Source organism: Chrysochloris asiatica, unplaced genomic scaffold, assembly GCF_000296735.1.
Source record: "Chrysochloris asiatica unplaced genomic scaffold, ChrAsi1.0 scaffold00095, whole genome shotgun sequence".
NCBI classification, from domain to species: Eukaryota; Metazoa; Chordata; class Mammalia; order Afrosoricida; family Chrysochloridae; genus Chrysochloris; species Chrysochloris asiatica.
Window position 1 is genome coordinate 12,841,684 of NW_006408613.1, and position 22,924 is coordinate 12,864,607.

General features: G+C 37.3%; 2 protein-coding genes across 4 annotated transcripts in view; one reads left to right on the forward strand and one right to left on the reverse strand.

Moving 5' to 3' along the window:
• The window catches only part of LOC102829467 (microcephalin-like), a gene marked incomplete at its 3' end in the record, with an annotated part of 359,617 nt that overhangs the window by 214,301 nt on the left and 122,392 nt on the right, over positions 1 to 22,924 (forward strand). The window lies entirely within an intron of this gene.
• ANGPT2 (angiopoietin 2) overlaps positions 1 to 22,924 on the reverse strand; it is a 75,892-nt gene that overhangs the window by 32,679 nt on the left and 20,289 nt on the right. For 2 of the 3 annotated variants that reach the window (XM_006866714.1, XM_006866713.1), the window contains exon 2: positions 388 to 543. The exons of the other annotated variant lie outside the window; for it this stretch is intronic. In XM_006866714.1, coding sequence (XP_006866776.1) covers positions 388 to 543 — 156 coding nt within the window. The remainder of the gene's footprint in view (positions 1 to 387; positions 544 to 22,924) is intronic. 3 annotated transcript variants of the gene reach the window in all.

Consider the following 22,924-nt stretch of genomic DNA (forward strand, 5'->3'; position numbering starts at 1 on the left):
CAAGTCTTAAAATGGATTAGGCACAAATTCAGTCTGAAAAATACCAGTAAAGTTGAGGATCATTTATTTTGTTGTATTTTATGAGAATTATATTTTAATTGAAATCTCTGAGTATTGCAAACTGTTAATGTGCTCAACTGCTAACCAAAAGGTTGGCAGTTCAAGTCTACCCAGAGATAAATTGGAGAAAGGCATCGTAATCTACTTCCAGAACACCAGCTATTGAAAACGCTATGAAACCCTATTCTACTCTAAAATACGTAAGTTCACTATGAGTTGAAATCAACTGTTATGTTTTCTTTAAGTCTATTATGTAATTGTACGGAACGATTTAGTACTAGTCTTTGGGTGACTGAACCATTATGTGTTTTGCATTTCGTCACTTACTTGTGCTTCAACATCAGTTAATTTCCGTGTCTGTTCTGCTGTCTGATTTAATAAGTTTGTTCCTATTTCTATCATCACAGCCGTCTGGTTCTGTACTGCATTCTGTTGTATCTCTACCATTTCTTTTTTCATGTTGTCCTGGATATAATTCTCAAGCTAGAAAAGAAAAAGTGGTAGAAAAAGATCGTTTTTAGTCAAATGATCAAAAACTTCATTCCTAAATACTTGCCATCTTTCCTCAATCTTTAAAAAACATTGTTTGCAGACATTTGTCTTGCCCTCGGTTTAACAATCTTATTTTCCCCCCACTAGCAGTAAAATAGTATGTGGGTTTTTTTGTTTTTTATGTTAAATTCAAAATCTGGCAACTTCATAACATCATATAAAGGAGTGATGGAGTGAGAGACAGCTCATGATTTTTTGTATAACTCTAGAAGTCCACATGTGGCAAGAGGATAAATAAGCAACAACCCAGTGATGGGGAGTTGGCAGTGGAATGAAGCAGAAGAGACCATTGGGAGTTTTATTTGCTGTGTCCATCCCACCAACCTTCAACTCTGTCCATAATAGATTTCTTGTTTTTAAGTGCCATCGAGTTGATTCCAACTCAAAGCAACCCTGAATAGGGTAGTTGAGGAAAAGCTGGTGGGATTAAACTACCAACCATGCGGTTATAATGCTTATCCTACAGCACCACACCAAGACCCATATCATATATTTGACAATAAGAAGTTTACCTGTTTTTGTCACATCCCTAGACTTTTTATTTCTTAGAATTACAGAGAGACTCTATTAAAGTCACTAATGTGGAGTAAAAGAACATCTTCTCCAAAGCAAATTAACGGAATACCCAGTTCAACATTTGATTGCCTTGCCCCACATCAATCTTTGATTGAGTTTATCATGAATTAGACATATTGTTTTTCTTAATATGTATTCAGTTTTTACAGTTTCATCATTTTATAAATCAGCCATGTTGTTAAGTGCCTTCAAGTCAGTTCCAACTCATAGGACCCCTGTATAAGTTTTCCAAGGAGTAGCTGGTGGATCTGAACCTCCTACTTTGTGATTAGCAGTCTAGTGCTTATTTTTTAATCTTGAATTGGCTTCATCCACCACTCAATATCCTCATATATAAAATAAGGTTACTGATTGGTCAGAGAAGTGTTTTAAATACTAATTAAAATTTGCTTTTAAAGTCATTGTATGTGCTAACTTTTATTGTTGATATTGACCCCGTACGCAACAGAATGAAACACTGCCAGGTTCTCACCATTGTCAAAATTTTCCTGTGTTTGAACCCATTGTTGCAACCAAAGTATCAATCCATCTTGTTAAGGTTCTTCCACTTTTTCACTGACTCTACTTACCAACCATGATGTCCTCCTCCAGGGACAGGTACCTTCTGATAATATGCCCAAAGTATCATCATCCTTCTTCTTAGATGCATTCCAGCTATACTTCTTCCAAGACAGATTTGCTGCTTCTTCTGGAAAACCATGGTATATTCAATATTCTTCATCAGTGCTGCAATTCAAAGACGTTCATTCTTCTTCAGTCTTCCTTCTTTTGCATACCTATGAGATGACTGAAAATTTCATGGTGCATCAGCGTACCTCTGTCTTTAAAGTGACATCTTGCAGCAGATGTACCCAATGCAATACGTCATTTGATTGCTTGAACTGTTTCATGGGTATTGATTATGGATCCAAGTAAAAACAAATCCTGACAACCTCAATATTTTCTCCATTTATCATGCTGTTGCTTATTTGTCCAGTTGTGAGGATTTTTACTTTAGTTTGAAGTGTGATACATACTTAAGGCTGTGATCTTTGATCTTCTTCAGTAGGTGCTTCAAATCCTCTTGATTTTCAGCAAGCAGTTTTGTCATCTTCATGTTGTAAATTGTTAACAAGGCATCCTCCAGTTGTGATGCTGTGTTTTTCAAATAGTTCAGCTTCTCAGATTATTTCCTCAGCATACAGATGAGTAAGTATGTTTAAAATATACAGCCCTGACGTACAGCTTTTCTGAGTTTAAACCATGGAATATCCCCTTGTACTGTTCGAATGACTTCTTGGTCTATGTGCAGGTTCTAAGTGAACACAATTAAGTGTTCTGGAATTCCTGTTCTTCACAATGTTAGTCATAGTTTGTTATGATCCATGCAGTCATATGCCTTTGCCTAGTTAGTACAACACAAGTAAACATCTTTCTGATATTCCTTGCTTTCAGCCAAGATCTATCTGATGCCAGCAGTCCCTAGTTTCACGTTCTCTTCTGAATCTGACTTGGATTTCTGGAAGTTCTCTGTCAAATACTACTGTGAATGTCTTTAAATTATTTAAAAAAAATATTTTTACTTGTCTGTGACATTAATGATATTATTCAATAGTTTCACATTCTTTTGGTTTTGCTTTCGTGGAATGGGCACAAATAGGGTTCTCTTCTAGTCAGTTTGCCAGGTAGCTGTCTTCCAAATTTCTTGGACTAGATGAGTAAACACCTCCAGTGATGTATTGGTTTGTGGAAACATCTTAATTGATAGTCCGTCAATTCTTGGAGCCTTATTTTTTGCCAGTACCTCAAATGCAGCTTGGAGTTCTTTCCTTAAGACTATCACTTCTTGATCATAAAATACCTCCTGAAATTGTTGAATGCTAATTTGTTTCAGTAGAGGGACTTTATAATCCTTCCATCTTCTTTTGGTACTTCCTACATCGTTCAGTATTTTGACCATAGAATTCTTCAATATTGCAACTCAGGGCTTACATTTTTTTCTTTAGTACATTCGGCTTGAGAAATATCAATGGTGTTCATTCCTTTTGGATTTCTAACTCGAGGTTTTTGCACGTTTTATTATAATATTGTACTTTGTCTTCTTGAGCTGCCCTTTGAAATTTTCTGTTCAGTTCTTTTACTTTATCATTTCTTCCAGTTGCTTTAGCTTCTCTAGGTTCTTGAGTCTCTTCTGACATCTCTTTTAGTCACTTCTTTAATTGCCTTTTGCTTTCTTCATGTATGATGTTCATCCCACAGCTCATCTAGACTTTGATCATTAGTTTTCAGTGTATCAAACCTATTCTTAGTTTCCAAATGCAAGTGGAATATACTCAAGGTCATACTTTGACCCTCATTGACTTTTTTCTTTCTTTTTTTCTTTTTTTGTAGCTTAAACTTAGACTAGCATTTGAAAAAATGATGATCTGTTCTATAGTCTACTTCTGGACTTGTTTGACTGATGCTATTAAGCTTCTCCATCATTTCTTTTCACAGATGTAGTCAGTTTTATTCCTGTATATTTCATATGGTGAATTCATGCTGTATAGTCACTGTTTTTTTGTTGTTGAAAAAAAGGTATTTGCAATTAATAAGTCATTGGTCTTGCAAAATTCTGTTATGTGATATCTAAAATCATTTCTTTCACCAAGGCCATATTTTCCAATTACAGATCCCTCTTTATTTCCAACTTCCACATCCCAATCACCAGCAATTACCAATGCATCGTGATTGAATGCTGGAACAATTTCATACTGGAAAAGTTGATCAAAATCTTCAATTTCTTTATCTTTAGTTTTATTGGTTGATGTGAAAATTTAAATAATGGTCCTCATATTAACTGGTCTTCCTTGTAGGCACATGTCAACATTGCACTTAAGGATAGGCCTTGAAATGTTGTTTTTAATGATGAATGTGATACCACTCCTCTTTGATTAGTCATTGCTGGCATAGTCAATCATATGATTGTCCTATTCAAACCGTCAATGCCAGTTAGTTTCACTAGTGCCTAGGATATTGATGATGCATTACAGTTATTAAAGGTCTGATCATTTATGAAAAGCTTTTACTTTGCCATATAAATCAAATTAGATTATGCAGTGCCACTGAGTCAATTCCACTCATAGTGACCCTTTATAGGGTTTCTGAACCTGTGAATCTTTATGGGAGAAGACAGCCTCATCTTTTTTCCTCAGAGAGGCTAGTGCGTTTGAACTGTTGACCTTGTAGTTAGTAGTCCGATACCTAACCCATAGTGCTATCCTAGCTTTTACTTTACATAAATCAAATAATACTGGTGGTGGTGGTTCTGTGCCACTGTAAAGGCTTTCCCAGCCTGTAAATCTTTGCAGGTGTAGAAAGTCTTATCTTTCTCCTGCAGAGCTACTGGTAGATTTGAACTAGTGACCTTGTTGTTAGCAGCCCACTACCTACCAGGGTTCCTTCAAATTGTATTGGGCAAGGATAAAAAAGAAATACTATTATTTGACAGTCTAATAAACATCTTCATAAAATTTGAAGAATCTGATATCCTTGCTATCAGTCCTTAATCAGAACTAGTGTTAACTACATGTTGTTGTGAAGTTGGAGTCAACTCATAGCAACCCTGTGTGTGTCAAAGTAGACTGTGCTCCATGAGGTTTTCAATGACTAGTTTTGGGGGGTACATTACCACACCTTTCTTTTGAAGTGCCTATGGTGGTGGTGGGTGGGTGCTACTAAGTCAGTTACGATGCCAGTTATGATTCATAGTGATCCTGTATAGGTTTCTGAGACTGTAAATCTTTACAGGAGCAGAAAGCCTCATCCTTCTCCCTCAGAGCAACTCGTAGATTCGAACAGCTGACCTTAAAGTTAGCAGACTAGTTCATAATCCACTATGCTTCCTAAGCAACAACCTTTCAGCTAGCATTCAGAGGCTATATTACACAGGGATTCTACTGCTAACTAGCCTTTGTAATGACTATGTTCCTCATTAACTTATTCTTTTCTTATTCTTCCCTGCTTTTTCTTTTTAAGATGTAACTTTCATAACAATGGACAAACACTGTTTTAAGGAATCCATAGATAGCAGTTTGCAATTTTTTCCCTTCTATCCCTCCCCCTCTTCCTCTCTTACCACCATGGGAGTAATGGAATTTTTGAGGTTAAAGTTAAAGCTGTAACAGTCATCCAGAGGAGTTGTCTTAGCTCCTCTTAACACCCAGCAAAGATAATATTTAGAAAGATTTATTCTAGTGAGTTTGGAACTATAAAGATATATTCAAGCTGGAGTTCCATTTAAATCCAGACTCTGAAATAATAATTTACAAACCAGTATAAATAAAAAGTCATAATCTTCTTATTGATTTCAGTACTTAAGAACTAAATAAAAATATTCTGTCTTTCATCACTCTAAATCTTGTAGCTGGAGGAAAGTGAGTCTTTTTCATTATTTTTATTTTTATTGCTTTCTTAGAGTAACTAGGTCAAATGTAGTTAAACCATCAAGAGACAGACATGAGAGGATTTTTTTATCATGTGAAAATTTTAAATCAGGTTCCAATTCAAAATTAAAACTTAAGAAACCTACTAGAAGATATAAAAGACTCAATTTTTAAAAAATAGAAAAGATAAATAGCTTTATATTTTCCTAATATTGAGAACAGAATGCAAAGTATTAAGTCACTATTTTTCAGCTTTTCCAGATAACAAGGTTTACGTATATGGGAATATATAGGCTTGCATAAACTGTTAATCTTACATAGAAGGAAATTACGTTTATTTGTTGTGTGTATTCCACAGTCAGTCCTCATGGAAACAGTATAGTCAAGAAATCAAAGGACATATTGCAATAGGCAAAGCTGCTGCACAAGACTTCTTCAAAGTGTTCAAGAGCAAAGATGCCACTTTTATGATTAAATACCATGAGCTTGACCCAAGCCATGGTATTTCAGTTGCCTCAAATGCATGTAAAGGTTGAACAGTGAATAAGGATGACCGTAGAAGAATCGATGCATTTGAATTATGGTGTTGGACAAAAATATTGAAAGTACTAGAGACTGTCAGAAGAACAAACAAGTCTATCTTGCAAGAAGTGTAGCCAGAATGCTCCGTAGGAGTTAGGATGGCAAGACTTTGTCTCTTATTCTTTGGATATGTTGTCTGAAATGACCAGTTCCTAGAGAAGGATACCATGCTTGGTAAAGTAGAAGGTCAGCGAAAAAAGACAGACCCCAACAAGATAGAGTGACACAGTGGCAGCCACAATGGACTAAAACATAAATAACAACAGTGTGAGGATGGTGTAGTACTGGGCAGCATTCCATTGTGTTCTGCATAGGGTCACTGTAGGTCAACACCTAACAACAACAACAGTGTGGTCTGTATATTGAAATATTGTTTATATGTGTATTTTGTATGTTGTTGTTATTAAGTGCTGTCAAGTCGATTCTGAACCATAGCAACCATGCATAGGGTTTCCAAGGAGCAGCTAGTGATCTTGAACCACCGACCTTGCAGTTCAAATGACTTTGCAGTCTGATGCACATGTGTCTACACACACACAGACACACACACACACTATGCACAGCTATGAAAGGCATATGCCATTTAACTCAAGTAAAACTCTGATACTGGCCCAATAGTTAACTAGTTAGAGTTTTTGTGAGGAAAATAGAACAAAGCAGAAATATAAAATACTAGATAGTTTGTGCTGACTTTAAAATTTTTTGTATTCTTACAATTGAAGCAGTGAAAATTAGGTTTTAAGAGAAATGTGTGATACAGCACTTTGGTTCCTTCAGCTACCATCTGTCAGTGAAGATTTGTGTGTTGCTAATGCGCTGGACCATAAGGTCAGTTTGAGCCACAGACTGGAAATTCAAACCCACCAGCCACTCCTCGGAAACCATATACAGAGTTGCTATGAGTTGGGACCTACTCAAAGGCACTTAACAACAACAACAACAACGATGCCTAGAATTTATAGACTAAGACAGACTAGGACAAAAGGCCCAAAGATCTGTTTTCAAAAGTCAGTGAAAATCCCCTGGATTAACTGTGCTCTGATGCACAACCAATGACAGGGGTGGCACAGGACTAGACAGTGTTTCTTTCTGTTGTTCATGGGGTTGCCATGAGTAAGGGCACCAACTTAGTTGTAGCTAACAACAACAAATACTGTGTAGAGCACCAGAAACAACAGCAACAATAACAGCCACAAGAATGATAAGCCCAAACAAAAAAAAATCAAACCCACTGCCATTGAGTTGGTTCTAGTACATAACAACCATGTATAAGGTTTCTGAGGAGTCGTTGGTGGACTAGAACTACCGACCTTTCAGTTATCTGTCCAATACTTACCCTACAGTACTGCATCGAGACTTCCAGAATAGTCATGGGCACTGACTGATGGTTGGAATACCTCTTAACAAAATAACAGTTCAATCCAGGGTCACTCTAGATTTTCATTGCCTTTTAACAATCAACAATGACATGCTTCAAAGTGGACTTGTGTGTGCCCTTTAGTTTCTGAGACTGACAATGCTTTTGAAAACAGTAACCTTCCTACCACTCAATTACAAGTAGGATGAGGGTGCTTTTTCACTGAAAGAAAAGCTTAGAATGAGTGATCATTAGTGAAGGTTTAGAGTCCTGGTGTGGCACTGTGGGTTAGTTAATGCACCAGATTGAACTGCAAGGTCGGTGGTCCAAGCTCACCAGCTGCTCCTTAGAAACCCTATACAGGGTGGCTATGGGTCAGAACTGACTCAACGGCACTTCACAACAACAATAATAGTGCCAGTTTTATCTCTTAGGAAAATCATGACAAAAGAATTTGTTATTTTCCTCCAAAGTTAAATTTTTAGACATAGAAAATAATTTGTAGAAATAGAAAGACTATAGACATTCATCTTGTAGTGAACATTTCAAAATTAAAATCTCCCATTTAGTTTTGTTGTTGTTAAGTGCTGTCTAGTCAGTTCTGACCCATAGCGACCCTGTATAGGGTTTCCGAGGAGCAGCTGGTGAGCTTGAACCGCCAATCTTGCAGTTCAAACAGTTTTGCTGTCTGGCGCATTAACTCACAGCTCCACACCAGGACTCCAACCTTTTAATATCCCACTGCAAATCAAAATAAGACCAAAATGAAGCTCATTTTGCTGATTCACATGATGGATGTACCTTGAAATTACCTTGTCTCATGACTTTGGAATGCTGTTTTGCTCAGTATCTCTCTTTTCATATTTTTACTGTTAGCAACTGAAACTGAACAATAAAGACATTTTCCCCATAAACCCACTGATATCCCTTCTATCTGCAGCTTCACACTGCTCTTCTTTGGCAAATGTTTCCCATCCTTGCCATTTTCACTTAGCTGCTTTATCAAAACAATTCCAAGATACTTAAACCTCTCAAGAGACGGGACTTGGTGTTTTTAATTTCTCAAGTGTGGCTGCACATATTCATGTTTTACAGGAAAGTTTGACATTGCCTTCGTATCTGAAGGTAACTTTGCTGAGAATGGTTGTGATTTGTGAGTGAAAGTGCCTCTGAAAAAGTCCTCATGTACAAATGTGTATTAATGTATTGTCCTCTTCTTAATGGCTTCAAAACCCCAAACTCCAAAATTCCAACTCATAACAACTTTGTAGAAGGAAGCTTTCCGATGCTGGAAATCTTTATAAGCAGAAAGCCTCATGGTTCTTCTGCAAAGCAACTGGTATGTTTGCAATACAGCCCTGGGAGTTAGTGATCAGCTGATAGCAGCACCCAGACTCTTCTGTTAATGGGTTAGGCATTATTTGAGTTTTTTTTCTCTTCTTAGAATTCAAATGACTTGGCCAAATTTAATTAACATTAGGAGACTATAGCTATCATTGTACTTGCATGGGCTGTTACCCAATATTATTATGATTTGCTAAATAAGGAAATATTGTACCCTTGATGTTAACTGCCCATGGATTCCATTCAGACACATAGCAACCCTGTGCCCGAGGAGCAGCTGGTGAGTTTTGAACCACCCACCTTGTGTTTCAAACCAACTTTGTGGTGCCGTGCATAATAGTATTTGAAATTGGGCAGTAGTATTTGAAATTGAAGCACAAGGTAATCAGAATAAAATTTTTTAACATGGTATATTAGATAGTTGTATAGATAAGCATGAAAGTATATAGACATGAAGAGATAGCCAGTGCTGCATTGTTTAATGTGCGTAATATATTCTATGAAATAATACAGTATGTGATTTTTATTTTGTGTTAATTGTCACCTGGTGCTGCGCTTTCTTTAAGCTTTTTGAGCATGCTTGGTATCTTGACAATGAAGGTGACTGTGCTAAGAGGGATTGTCTTTGCGTTTGGTCCTCAATTCATATCATGAGTGATGTCTCCATATCAGATATACAACGCTTTCACATTTTCATTAGCCTTGTAGCTTTTAATGAAGCCAATCCTTTAATAGTGTGGAGAACTTTTTTTCTTTTTTTTGAGAATTGCCATGATTGTTGCGTGCGACACGCATAATCTCATGCAATACCACTCACTGATTTTCCACCTTCATTTTGTTTAGTACCTGTTGTTTCACTGTGTATCTGATACTTGTCCTTTGCCTCATGCTTCTATTTTCTCTAGAACTAGTTTTGCTGTGTTTGGGAGCGATGATACACTTCACAGTAGTATCTTCTAAAGAAAATTGAACAGAGATTATACGCCAATGTTCAAAAGATGTGTAGTACAAGAGATTGGATGCTGCTACCTACAAGTTCAAGCAGACACTGATAGGCAGTAAACTTTTTAAATAGAAAGGACAATATGCACATAAATAAGCAAGTAGCATAGGTATTTCTTATGTTATTGTTGCTGCTGTTAAGTGCCTTCAAGTCATTTCTGACACATAGAAGCCTGTATAGTGTTTCTAAGGAGGGCTGGTGGGTTTGAACTGCCAACCTCTGGTTAATAGCCCAGTGCTTATCCTAAAACACCACACCAATAAATAGCAATTTATATAAGGGATATTCAAACTTTTCATAGAAGAATTCAGTAGCTTTTCATTCCATGTTTCTATGGACTTTTTGAAGCCCTGTTGCATATATTCTATAGTATTATATACCTGGCAGTGCACAACAGACATGAGATACTCATGGTGCGTGTGGGAAGCTCTTGCATTTGCTACATACCATTCTCTGATGAGGATTTCTGGACCAAGGATATATATGCAGTTGGATGTTGCCTAAATGGATATAACTATAGCACATAACTATATAGATTTATAGGGCCACCAGGAGTTGGAATCAACTCAGCAAGAGTACGTATGTATACATATGTTTGTGTGTGTTGGGTTCATATGAAAATAGATTGAAGAGATAATGGATTTTTTCCATTAACTTTTCGAAGCCCCTTCATATCTATAGATTGTTGCTGTCAAATCAATTCTAACTCATGGAAAATTCATGTTTGTGAGAGTAAAACTGCATTTCCATTTTCACCACCTTGTTGTTGTTGTAAGGTGCTATCAAGTCACTACCAACTCATAGTAACCCTGTGCACAACAGAACGAAACACTGCCCAGTCCTGCGTCAACCTCTGTACCAACAACACATATTGCTACACTTGCGCCCTTCACTGCTGCCACTGTGCCAATCCCTCTGGTTGGGGGTCTTCCTCTTTTTTTCTGACCTTCCATTTTACCATACATGATATCCTTCTCCAGGGACTGATCCCTCCTGACAATATGCCTGAAGTATGAGATGAATTCTGGCCATCCTAGCTTCCAAGGAGCATTCTGGCTTTACTTCTTCTAACACGGATTGGTTTGTTCTTTAAAGTGTCATTGGTACTTTCAGTACTCTCCTATAATTCTCGAATGCATCAATTCTTCTATGGTCTTCCTTATCTACTGTCCAACTTTTGCATGCATATGAGGTTATTGAAGACACCATGGCTTGGGCATGGCACACTTTAATCCTCAAACTTACATCATTGCTCTTCAGTGCTTTAAAGAGGTCTTATACTGCAGATTTGTCCAGTGCAATGAATCGTTTGATTTCTTGACTACTGCTTCTATGAGTGTTGATGATTGATCCGAGCAAAATGAAGTCTTTGAAAATTTCAATATTTGCTCCATTTATATGGATGTTGTTTATTGGTCCAGTGGTGAGGATGTTTGTTTTCTTTACGTTGAGGTGCAACCCATACCAAACACTGTGGTATTTGATCTTCATCAGTAAGTATTTTACGTCCTTTTCTCTTTCAGCAAACAAGGTTGTATCATCTGCATATCACAGGTGTTCCTCCAATCCTGATGCCATGTTTTTCTTCATATAATATACCTTGCTGAATTATTACCTCAGCATACAGATAGAGTAATGTGGTGAAAGAATACAACCCTGGCACATACCTTTCCTAATTTTAAACTATTCAGTGTTCCCCTATTCTGTTTGAACAACTGCTTCTTGGTCTATGGACAGTTAAGTGTCCATAGCATATGAGCACAATTTAATGCTCTGGAATATTCATGCTGTGCAATGTTGTCCATAGCTTGTTGTGATCCACACAATCAACAGACTTTGCATAGTCAATAAAGCACAAGGAAACATCTTTCTTGTATTCTCTGCCTTCAGCCAACATCCATCTGACATCAGCAATGATATCCCTAGTTCCACATCCTCTTCTGAATCTGACTTGAACCTCTGGTAGTTCTCTATCAATGTGCTGTTGCAGCTGTTTTTGAAATATCTTTAGCAAAATTTTGCTTATATGCAATATTAATGATGTTGTAAGATGATTTTTGCATTCCTTTGGTAAATCTCTTTTTGGAATGGGCATAAATATGGGTCTCTTCCATTCAGTTGGCCAGGTAGTTGTCTTCCAAATTTCTTGACATAAATGAGTGAGTGCCTCCAGTGTCACATCAGTTTGTTGAAATATTTCAATTTGTAGTCCATCAATTCCTGGTTCCTTGTTCTTTGCCAGTGCCTCAGTGCACCTTAGACTTCTTCCTTCAGTATCACTGACTCTTGATTGTATGCTGCCTCTTCAAATGGTTGAGCATTGATTGTCTCTTTCTGGTATAGTGACTGTATACTCCTTCAATATTCTTTTGATGCTTCCTGCATCCTTCAATATTTTGCCCATAGAATCCTTCAATATTTAAAGTCTAGGCTTGAATTTTTTTTCTTCAGTTCTCTCAACTTAAGGAATGCTGAGCATGTTCTTCCTTTTTGGTTTTCTAACTCCAGGTCTTTGCACATTTCGTTATAATATTTGACTTTGTCTTCTCAAACTGCTTTTTGAAATTCTCTACTCAGTTCATTTACCTCCTCATTTCTTTCATTTGTTTTAGCATCTCTACACTGAAGAGCAAGTTTTAGAGTCTCTTCTGACATAAATTTTCATCTTTTTTGCCTTCTTAATTACCTTTTGGCTTTTGTTCTATGTGACGTTCTTGATGTCATATCACACACAACTCTTGGGATCTTCAGTCTTTAGTGTCTAATGCATCAAATCTGTTCTTCAGATGCTCTCTAAATTTAGGTGGGATATGTTCAAGGTAATATTTTGGCACTTGTAGACTTGTTTTAATTTCATTCAGCCTCAGGCTGAACTTGCATATGAGCAATTGATGGTCTGTTCCACAGTCTGTCCCTGGCCTTGTTTTGGCTAATGATATGGAACTTTCCTCCTGTCTCTTTCTGCAGATGTAGTCAATTTGGTGTGTATTCCATATGGTAAGTTCCATGTGTACAGTCATCTTTTATTTTATTTTAAAAATGTATTTGCTATGAAGGAGTCATTAGTCTTGTAAACTTCTCTCCTGCATCTTCAGCATCGTTTCTATCATCAAGCCTTGTGTCCCAATTACTGACCCTTCCTCTGTTTCCACCCTTTGCATTCCAATCACCAGTAATTATCAATACATCTTTATTGTGTGTTTGATCAATTTCATACTGAAGAAGTTGGTCGAATTCTTCAATTTCACCATCACTGGCTTTAGTGGTTGGTGCATAAATTTGGGTAATAGTGGTATTAACTGTTCTTCCTTGTAAACGTATATAGATATTGTCCTGCACAGACAACATTTTACTTCAAGACAATTCTTGATATGTTCTTGTTGATGATGAATGTAATGCCATTCCTCCTCAATCTGTCATTTCTGGTACAGTAAACCATGTGATAATCAGATTCAAAATGGCCAGTGCCAGTCATTTCATCTCATGAATGCCTAGGATATTGATGTTTGTACATTCCATTTCATTTTTGACAGTTTCCAATTGTCCTAGATTCATACTTCATACATTCATGTTCTGATTATTAATGGAAGTTTACACCTGTTTCTCTTCATGTTGAGTTGTGGACCTTCAGCAAATGATGGTCCCGAAGGCTTTAATCCATTTGCATCATCACAGTGAACTCTACTCTGAAGACACAGCTCTTCCCCAATCGCATTTTGAATGACTTCCAACCTGAGGGTCTTGTCTTCCAGCACTGTATATGACAGTATTCTGGTGTTCTTCATCATGTTTCAATATTCAGTATTCTGGTGCTGACATTGTTCCACTGTTATTTATAAGGTTTACAGTGACTAAATTTTTGGAACTAGTCCATCCCTTCTTCTTCCTAGTCTGTCTTTGTCTGGAAGGTCAGTTGAAACTTGTCCACTGTGGATGATCCTGCTGGTATTTAAAAATACCCGTGGCATAGCTTCCAGAATCATAGCAACACACAAGCCACCACATTATGACAAAGTGATAAATGCTTCGTTTTCACCACATTGGAACCTCTATATATTGTTGTTGGCTGTAGGTGCCATCAAGTCTATTCCGAATCATAGCAGACCAAAACCCATCCTCACAATTTTTGTTACACTTGAGCCCATTGCTGCTGCCACTGTGCCAATCAATCTCTTTGAGTGTCTTCCTCTTTTGCACTGACCTTTCTCTTTACCAACCTTAATGTCCTTCTCCAGTGACTGGTCCCTCCTGACAATATGTTCAGCATATAAGAGACGAAGTATGGACATCCTGTCCTCCAAGGAGCACTCTGGCTGTACTTCTTCCAACTTCTTCCAGATCTATTAGTTGTTCTGGAAGCCCATAGTACTTTCAATATTCTCCAACACCATAACTCAAATGCATCAATTCTTCTATGATCTTTCTTATTCACTGTCCAACTTTTGCATGCATATAAGGTTATTGAAAATACCATGGCGTGGGTCAGGCACACCTTACTCCTCAAGGTGACACCTTTACTCTTCAACACTGTAAAAAGTTCTTGGGGAGCAGATTTGCCTAATGCAATACATTGCTTGATTTCTTGACTGATGTTTCCATGAGTGTTTAGATAGTTGATCCAAGAAAAATGATGTCTTTGACAACTTCAATATTTTCTCCATTTATTTTGATGTTGTTTATTAGTCCAGTGGTGAAGATTTTCATTTTCTTTACATTGAGATGCTACCCATACTGAAGGCTGTAGTATTTGATCTTCATCAGCAGTATTTTAAGTCCTCTTCTCTTTCAGCAAGCAAGGTTGTATCATTAGTATATCGCAGGTTGTTAATGAGTCATCCTCCTATATCTACTTGCATATAAAGATTTTAGAGATATAATTTTCAGTGAAAAATAGAAGTTACAGTTAAAAAATTCATTCTAGTATGCAGAATACTTGAGGAGGCTTCCGAAAGCTCATGGAAGCATGAAATTAAAAGCTTGAAAGAACTTTTCCACAAACTTTAGTGTAAAAAGTGTCCTGGAATTTTTATTATTTCCCAACATTTTCAGTGATCATATTTGACAGAAAAAGAAGTCCATTTGCAAGGCAACTATGGAGAATTGATTTTTGTCTTACCTTCCTTCTCACCAATATTATACTATCATCATTATTTTTTCCATCAAAAGAAAATTAATTTTGAAATTGTCTATGGGAGGGAATAATAGTGAGGTTGGCCCAGGACCGGGCAGTGTTTCGTTCTGCTGTGCGTAAGGTCACTATGGGTCGGTACCGACATGATGGCATCTAACAACAACAGGGGAAGGAAAAACAGATAGTATGCAAAGATTTTTACAACTTCAAGATTTTGATGTTGGTTCTGTAGATACTGCTCAGGAGAGAATTTCGGTTTAAATAGATCATTTCTATTTGTATTTAAATAAAATTTGATGCCCTATTTCTTTAATTAATTAGTTTTTGTTTGAATTACCTAATTTTCCTACTAAATTAGCAAATACTTTGAGGTTTCCTTGTATACATTGTACCTCCTAACATTTCAGTTTATACTCAAAATATTTCAACATTGTGACTATATTTTCTTTTCATCTCCCCAATAAGTATTCTACCTCAATAGTAAACTGTTAATGCTCTGAGCTGTTCATCAAAAGTTGAAGGGTCATCCAAAGGCACCTCAGAAGAAAGGCCTGGCATTCAAAGCAGCCTTTGAAACTCCTATAGAACCCAAGGTAGCTGCTCCTTGGAAACCCTAAACAGGATTGCTAGCCGTTGGAACTGATTCAGTGGCACTTAACAGCAACAACAGTTATATCATGGGTATTGTTTGATGAGTTCCTTATACTACTGTAGGGCTGCTTTTCTTTGGAATAGGCCCACCTATGGATCACTTCCAATCAACTACCCAGGTAGCTGTCTCCCAAATCTCTTGTAAAAGACTAGTTAGTGAGTGCTTCTAGCACTGCAGCAATTTGTTTTGAAACGTTTCAATTGGTATTCTGTCAATTCCAGAAGCCATGTGTTTTGATAATGCTTTCAGTGCATCATGGACTTCTTCCTTCAATACCAATTGATCTTGATCATATGCTGTCTTTTAAACTGGTTAAATGTCAAACAATTCTTTTTGGTACAGTGATTCTATATATTCTTTCCCTCTTCTTTTGATGCTTCCTACTTCAGTCAATATTTTGCCCATGTTGTGTTGTTGTGTGCAACCAAGTCAGTTCTGACTCATAGTAAACCTGTAGGGTTTTCAAGGAGCTGCTGGTAGGTTTGAACCACCGACCTTATGGTTAACAGTCCAATGCTGATACTATACTATAGTACCACACCAGGACTCCATTTTGCCCATAGAATCTTTCAATGTTGCAACCAGAGGTTTAAGTTTTTTCTTCAGTTTTTATGGCTTGAGAAATGCTGAGCGTGTTCTTTGCTTTTGATTCTTTAGCTCCAGGTCTTTACACATTTCATTATATTACTTTACTTTGTCTTTTCAAGCCGCCCTTTGAAATGCTCTGGTCAGCTCTTTTGCTTCATCATTTATTCCAGTCACTTTAGCTGTTGTACATTCAAGAGTGAGTTTCAGAGCCTCTGTTGATACCCATTTTGGTCTTTTCTTTTTTCCTGTCTTTCTAGTGATATTTTGCTTTCTTCCTATATGATGTGTTCTTAATGTCATCTGATGTTGCAAATACCAACAGGTATCCACAGAGACTTCAGAGTAGGAAGAAAGACTAGGTGGTCCACTTCTGAGGGATTAGCCACTGAACACATTATGAATAGCAGAGAAGCACTGCTGTTATAGTGTCAGAAGATGAGCCCCTCGGGTTGGAAGGCACTCACAATGCAGTTATTATAACTGGGGAAGAACTACCTACTCAAAGTAGAGTTGACCTTAATGGCGTGATTGGATCCAAGTTTTTAGAACCTTTATTTGCTGATGTGACAAGACTCAAAATGTGAAGAAACGGCTGTAAATAAATATCTATTACTAACTGGAATGTGGAATGTACACAATATGGCAAACATAGTAATAGCAATTTACACTTACAGAAGATTTTACTTTTTTTTTTTTTAATTTTATTTGTTTCTCACAGTGCTTTGGTTTGGGTTTCCCCCAAAACAGAGCCTGAGACAAAAGCATGCATGCAGGAAGTTTATTTAGGAAGTGATCCCAGAAAGTAGTAATGGAAGACATGGCGAATGAAACAAGGGAAGGAATGAATGCCAATTCAAAAATGTGACTGCCATAATGAATTTTTTAATTTTTTAAATTCCCCCAAGACCTTCAAAGGAGTCCTGTGGGTTATGTCTCTTAACTTTCCCCCTGGGGCAAGATATAAAATGCTTCCATCCATCCTTAGGCAAGGGTATTTCCATGGGCATGAACTCTCTCATACTTCTGGGTGGTGCTAGCAAGAGTGATGGATAGCTTTAGATCCAGAGAGGGAGAGCGACTGTGTGCTGAAGACCTGGGGGGCACGGGGGAAGGATTGCATGGAGGGGATTGTAACCATGGAAATGAGACGATATATGATAGAATGAAAGTAAAACCAATGTTCTCCCATGTAAACTATCACATAATTCACAATAAATCATTAAAAAAAAGAGTGATGAATAGGTTGCTGTTGGTGTCCCAAGACAACTTAGAGTAAGAGGAGTTCCTGCTCAGAGAGCAAGAAGCATACAATGTTGCGTAAGGCAAGGTCTATCTGATTGTAGAACAAATTGTTGAAATCTTCTGAGAACTGGTCTCTGGAAATGGTGAGGATAAGAGGTGGAACCAAAAGGACTTAAGGGAGTCCACAGAAGTGTTCCCTAAGGTAGTACAGTAATACTATAAAACATATCTTGTTGTTATTGTTGTTAAGTGCCATTGAATCGGTTCCTACTCATTGTCACCCTGTATAGGGCTTTCAAGGAGCGGCTGGTGAGCTTGAAGAGGCTCAGAGAACTTAAATGGTTTATTGCAGAGTCAAGTGAACCAGAGTCTGCCATTCTAAGAGAAGAGATAGGTTAAAGTGGAATGGTGTTGAGTATCATATGCCCAGAATCAGAAATTTGGTGCTGTGAGAAACTGTTTGTTCCTGGGTATGTTGGAGAGGAATATTTTCATAACAAAGTCCATAGCTTGGGATACACTAAGGATGTTACCTACAAAGGTAGAAAGAAAATATAATACTATTTTCCTTTTTCAGAAAATGAACTAAATTGTATAAATTATTACAAATTGAAGCAGTTTAAATTCAGCTCTGACCACAAGATTGATTAATTTAGGGTATTATATACCAGAGGGTTCTTCATTAATGAAGCTAAAATGGCCTTGCCTTCTCTGAATTTAAGGTGCATTGAGAGAAAAAAATTAAGTGAGCATAATTTAGTGTTTTGTTTTGTTTTTTTACCAGACAGAATCTTTGAAACATATATGTCTTTATAGACGTATATAAGGAGCTCTGATAGTATATTGGTTACCAGTCAGACTGCTAACCTCAAGGACAGCAGTTTGAAACTACCAGCCATTTGAGGTGTTCTGCTTCCATTAAGATTTACAGACTCTGAAACCCTACGCAGGGTCGCTATGAGTTGTAACCGACTATGGCACACAATCACCACCACAGACATATATGCATACATGTATCCTTGTGTGGCATTGTAGGATAAGCACTGGACTGTAAGATTGGCAATTCAAACTCATCTGCCACTCCTCAGAAATCCTATACAGAGTTGTTATGAGTCGGAACCTACTCGAAGGCACTTAACAACAACATGCATGCATACATATGTCTATTAAAAAAACAAACCAAAAAAACAAAAAACACTTTATGTTGAGTCAATTCTGACTCATGCCAACCCTAGGTGTTTTGTTTTGTTTTTATAGCCAAAATGCCTTTATTGTTAAAGAAGGAAAATGAGTTCAGGTTGATGCTACCATGTACGCCATTCTGTAGTTGTTGTGTGTTCTTGTTGGTTCTCAGTCCACAGAACTTCCTTTAGGATGTTTTTCATAGCAGGGTTGGCTTTGGCAAAATCCCTTAGCTTCTGCCTATCCTGGAATGTTTTGATTACACCATTGTATTTGATTGACAGCTTTGCTGGGTAAAGGATTCTTGGGTGGCAGTTATTTTCTTTCAGCAATCCTAGGTGTTTAGAGTAGAATCATTACTTAGGTTTTTCAAGACTGTGACCTGTAAGAAGCAAATTGCCAGACTTTTCTTCTGAGGCACAACCAACCTTATGGTTTATAGTCTGTGTTGTTGTGTGCCATCAAGTTTGTTCTGACTCATAACAACATTGTGTAGGATTTCTGAGAGTAGATGGTGGGTTTGAACTGCCAACCTTGAAGTTACCAGTCCAGTGCTTACCCTACAGTTTCACACTAGGGCTTGGTTTATAGTCTAAGATTTAACAGTTCACACCACCTAGTACTTGTATGGCACTGTAGGATGAGCACAGGACCGCTAACTGGAAGGTCAGTGGTTCAAACACAGCAGGTGTTCCTATGTAGGGTCCTTATGAACCTATGAGCTGGAACTAACTCTATGGCACTTAACAACAACACAGCACTCTTTACATATGCCTATGCATAAATATAGAGTCCTGGTGTGATGCTGTGGGTTAATGCACTGGACTGCAATGTCGGTCTGAACTGTAAGATCGACAGTTCAAGCTCACCAGCTGCTCCTTGGAAACCCAATACAGGGTCGCTATGGGCCAGGACCGACTCAACAGCACTTAATAACAACAACATGCATAATTATAAGCATCTGTATATTCTTTGCATTTCTTTATTGAATGATAGACTTTCAGAAGTCAATAAAAAGGCTTAAGAAAAGAATATTGTTCAAGTCTCATTTTAAGAATGAGGAAAATGATAATCTGTATCACAGTACTAGCTAAATGTTGTTGTTGTTGTTAAGTGTTGTTGTTGTCGTTAAGTGTTAAGTGTTAAGTGTTGTTGTTGTTGTTAAGTGCCATTGAGTCAGTTCCAACTAATAGCGACCCTATATAGGAGTCCTGGTGTGGCGCTGTGGGTTAATGTACCAGACTGCAAAACTGTTAGAACTGCAAGGTTGGCAGTACACGCTCATCAGCTGCTCCTCAGAAACCCTATACAGGGTTGCTATGGGTCAGAACTGACTCGATGGCACTTAAGAACAACATAGGGTCTGAGGTAGCAGAGTATAAATTTAAACCCCAATCTAAGTCTAGTGCACCATTCCTAACATTATACTGAGACCCCTGTACTCCCTAAAATAAATGAGCTACCCAAGTATTTGCAAAGTCGGCAGTTCAAGATCACCAGCTGCTCCTAGGAAACCCTACATGGTCGCTATGGGTTGGAACGGACTCTACAGCACTTCACAACAACACCCCAAGTATTGACGTTTACTTTTTCACTTGATACCAAACGTCATTTCTATCACTAGCTAGCTGTTTCTGCTATGTCTCTTTCTATTGTTTGTGGGTTTGTTAAAAGCCTGGTTAGATTTCAGTGCTCAAGTTACATCTTGGAAAAATTTTTTTTTTTAAAGCAAACAGTCAAAATGGTTGTAGTAGATGTCTAGGAAAATCAAAAAGCTTAAACACATTTTAAAGATTTTTGTCTTGAAGACTTTAAACTAGTTTTCTTTTATACAAACAGCAGGAAGCTTATGTTGTTTCTTTTTGAAAGAAAGTTGAGGGTGGGGGTGGGCCTAAGGAATGCAGATGAAAATCCTTGAGAAATCTGCCTGCCTTACTTTGTGCTGCTGTCCTCAGAACAGCTCTCCAGCCAAGCTCTCTGTTTCTTTATTTTCCCTTTCTGCTAGCAGCCCAAAAGATAGAAAAATGTCAATGGATAGAATTATTGAGATCATATTCGATGATACTCAAAGTACATGGGATTCATTTACCTATAATTTTAGCAATGAAGTATGACATTTTTGCATACAAAGGTGTGGTATTTACCTACCTTCATCAAAATATATCTTTAAACTTACTGTCTCAGTTTGAGTGGGGGCTCTATTCCAAATTATTCAGTCTCTTACCTGAACAGGGTCCTGTATTATACTTTACCCTGGATGAAAATAAAAGTAAATACACATTTTTTATATATACTACCACAAACGGGGATGTCTTTGAACAAAACGTAATGATGTATTGTGTATGGCTGGAGATGGGGGTTGGAAGTTCTGTGGACTCCATTTAGTAGCATGCTATAATGTGTCAAATACAGCCACACAAACCATACATAACTATTGCACTGTAATGCCAGGAGTGTTTTAGGCAAATGTGTTCTTTTGATATTGATTTTCATGATCATGAAACTGTAGCTGTAACTTTTTACTTAATGTTTTTATAACAGTTAAACTGCATAGTTTGCCGAATCATGTGGAGGAAAGTCTACCTTTTCTACTGTATTAAATTGTCTCTAATTTGACCTCTGGCTCAATTTTCATTTTTTCAAGTGTTTAAAACCACAAGTTTGACATATTTTCATATTTAATTACATAATTTCAGCCCTCTTCTATGAAGATATTGTAAGAACTTAAAATCACATGATCCTGTACTTTGCAGAAGCTAAAAATGATCTTATTAGCTAACATTGGAAATATAAATTATTTAATTGAAATGTGTTTTGCACATTATTTTTTAAACTATAACATTTAAACAAAACTTGTTTTACCTCTCATTAACAATATAATAAATTTTTTCAATCAGAAGCAACACAGAAAAAGCAAATAATACCCAATGCCCAAGTTGCATGACCTATTTTTATGTATTTTTTTGCTATCTGTATCTCTTTTCTTATTTTTATTTCTTAATCTGAAATTAGATCATATATTAAGTATCCATCTAATTCCTTAGTGTCCTGTCCATGATTATACTGCAGTCCATGAAAAATGTCCAGAAGGCTACTGGTACCATGTTCTGTGACTACTGTAGTTAACTCTACTGAGGACAGGGGCTTGCTTGGAAACTACACATTGTGATCCTGATTTGGGGCCAATCACATAGCTTCTAACTGTGCCTTCCAAGGCCCCATGAGCCTGAATGCGAGCCTATCTTATGATGAAATATATATTGAATCAGACTATTCTCTACTCAGTAGTTTCAACAATGGTGTTTGGGATGGATTTTCAGAAGGAGTTTATTTTGAATTTTTGTTTTAAGATGTTATTCTCATATTGGAGGTTGAGTAGGAATCACCACCTTTGTGTGTCAGAGAAGAAATATGTTCCATGGGGATGTCAGTAGCTGATTTTTTTCTAAGAATCACCAGGTCTTTCTTCAGAGGCACCTCTGCATGCCTGTTTCAGAAAGATTACTCCTGAGCAGGAATAAGGTTACAGAACCTGACCCTAAAATGAAAGTGTCATTGCTCTAGCAGAGTTTAAGCAGACGTTATTTTATTTCTTGGGAATTATAATTACTTGTATGAACCAATTTTTACAGGATGTTTCACTGTAAATAAAGAATTCTTTTAAATAAAAGTATGGAATGGATTTCTGATGTGATGCTGTAGGATCAGCACTGGACTGTGAACTACAAAGGCAGTAGTTCAAACCCATCAGCTGCTCCTTGGAAACTCTATACAGAGTCACTATGAGTCAAAACACTCAATGGCACTTAAGAACAACAGTAACAATGATATGGTATACAGAGTTAAAACATGCCGTAAAGAACTTTTTCTTACTTATCAACTTGTTAAGTGTAAGAGCTATTGAACTCTCCAAGTCATGAAGATTTAAAATATGTTTTGTGGCTATTTACGTAATACCAAGGGAAACCTGGTGGCATAGTGGGATATGTATTGGGCTACTAACTGAAGAAAGATGAGGCTATCTGCTCCCATAAAGATATGGTGGTGCTGGTGGTGTGTCATGGAGTCGATTCTGACTCATAGTAACCCTGTAGAGGGTTTCCAGGTCTGTAAATCTTTACAGGAGCAGAAAGCCTTTTCTTTCTCCCATGGAACTGCTGGTAGTTTCGAACTACTGACCATGAAGTTAGCAGCCCGAGTTGTAACCACTACGCTACCAGAGCTCCTTCCATAAAGGTATACAGCCTCAGAA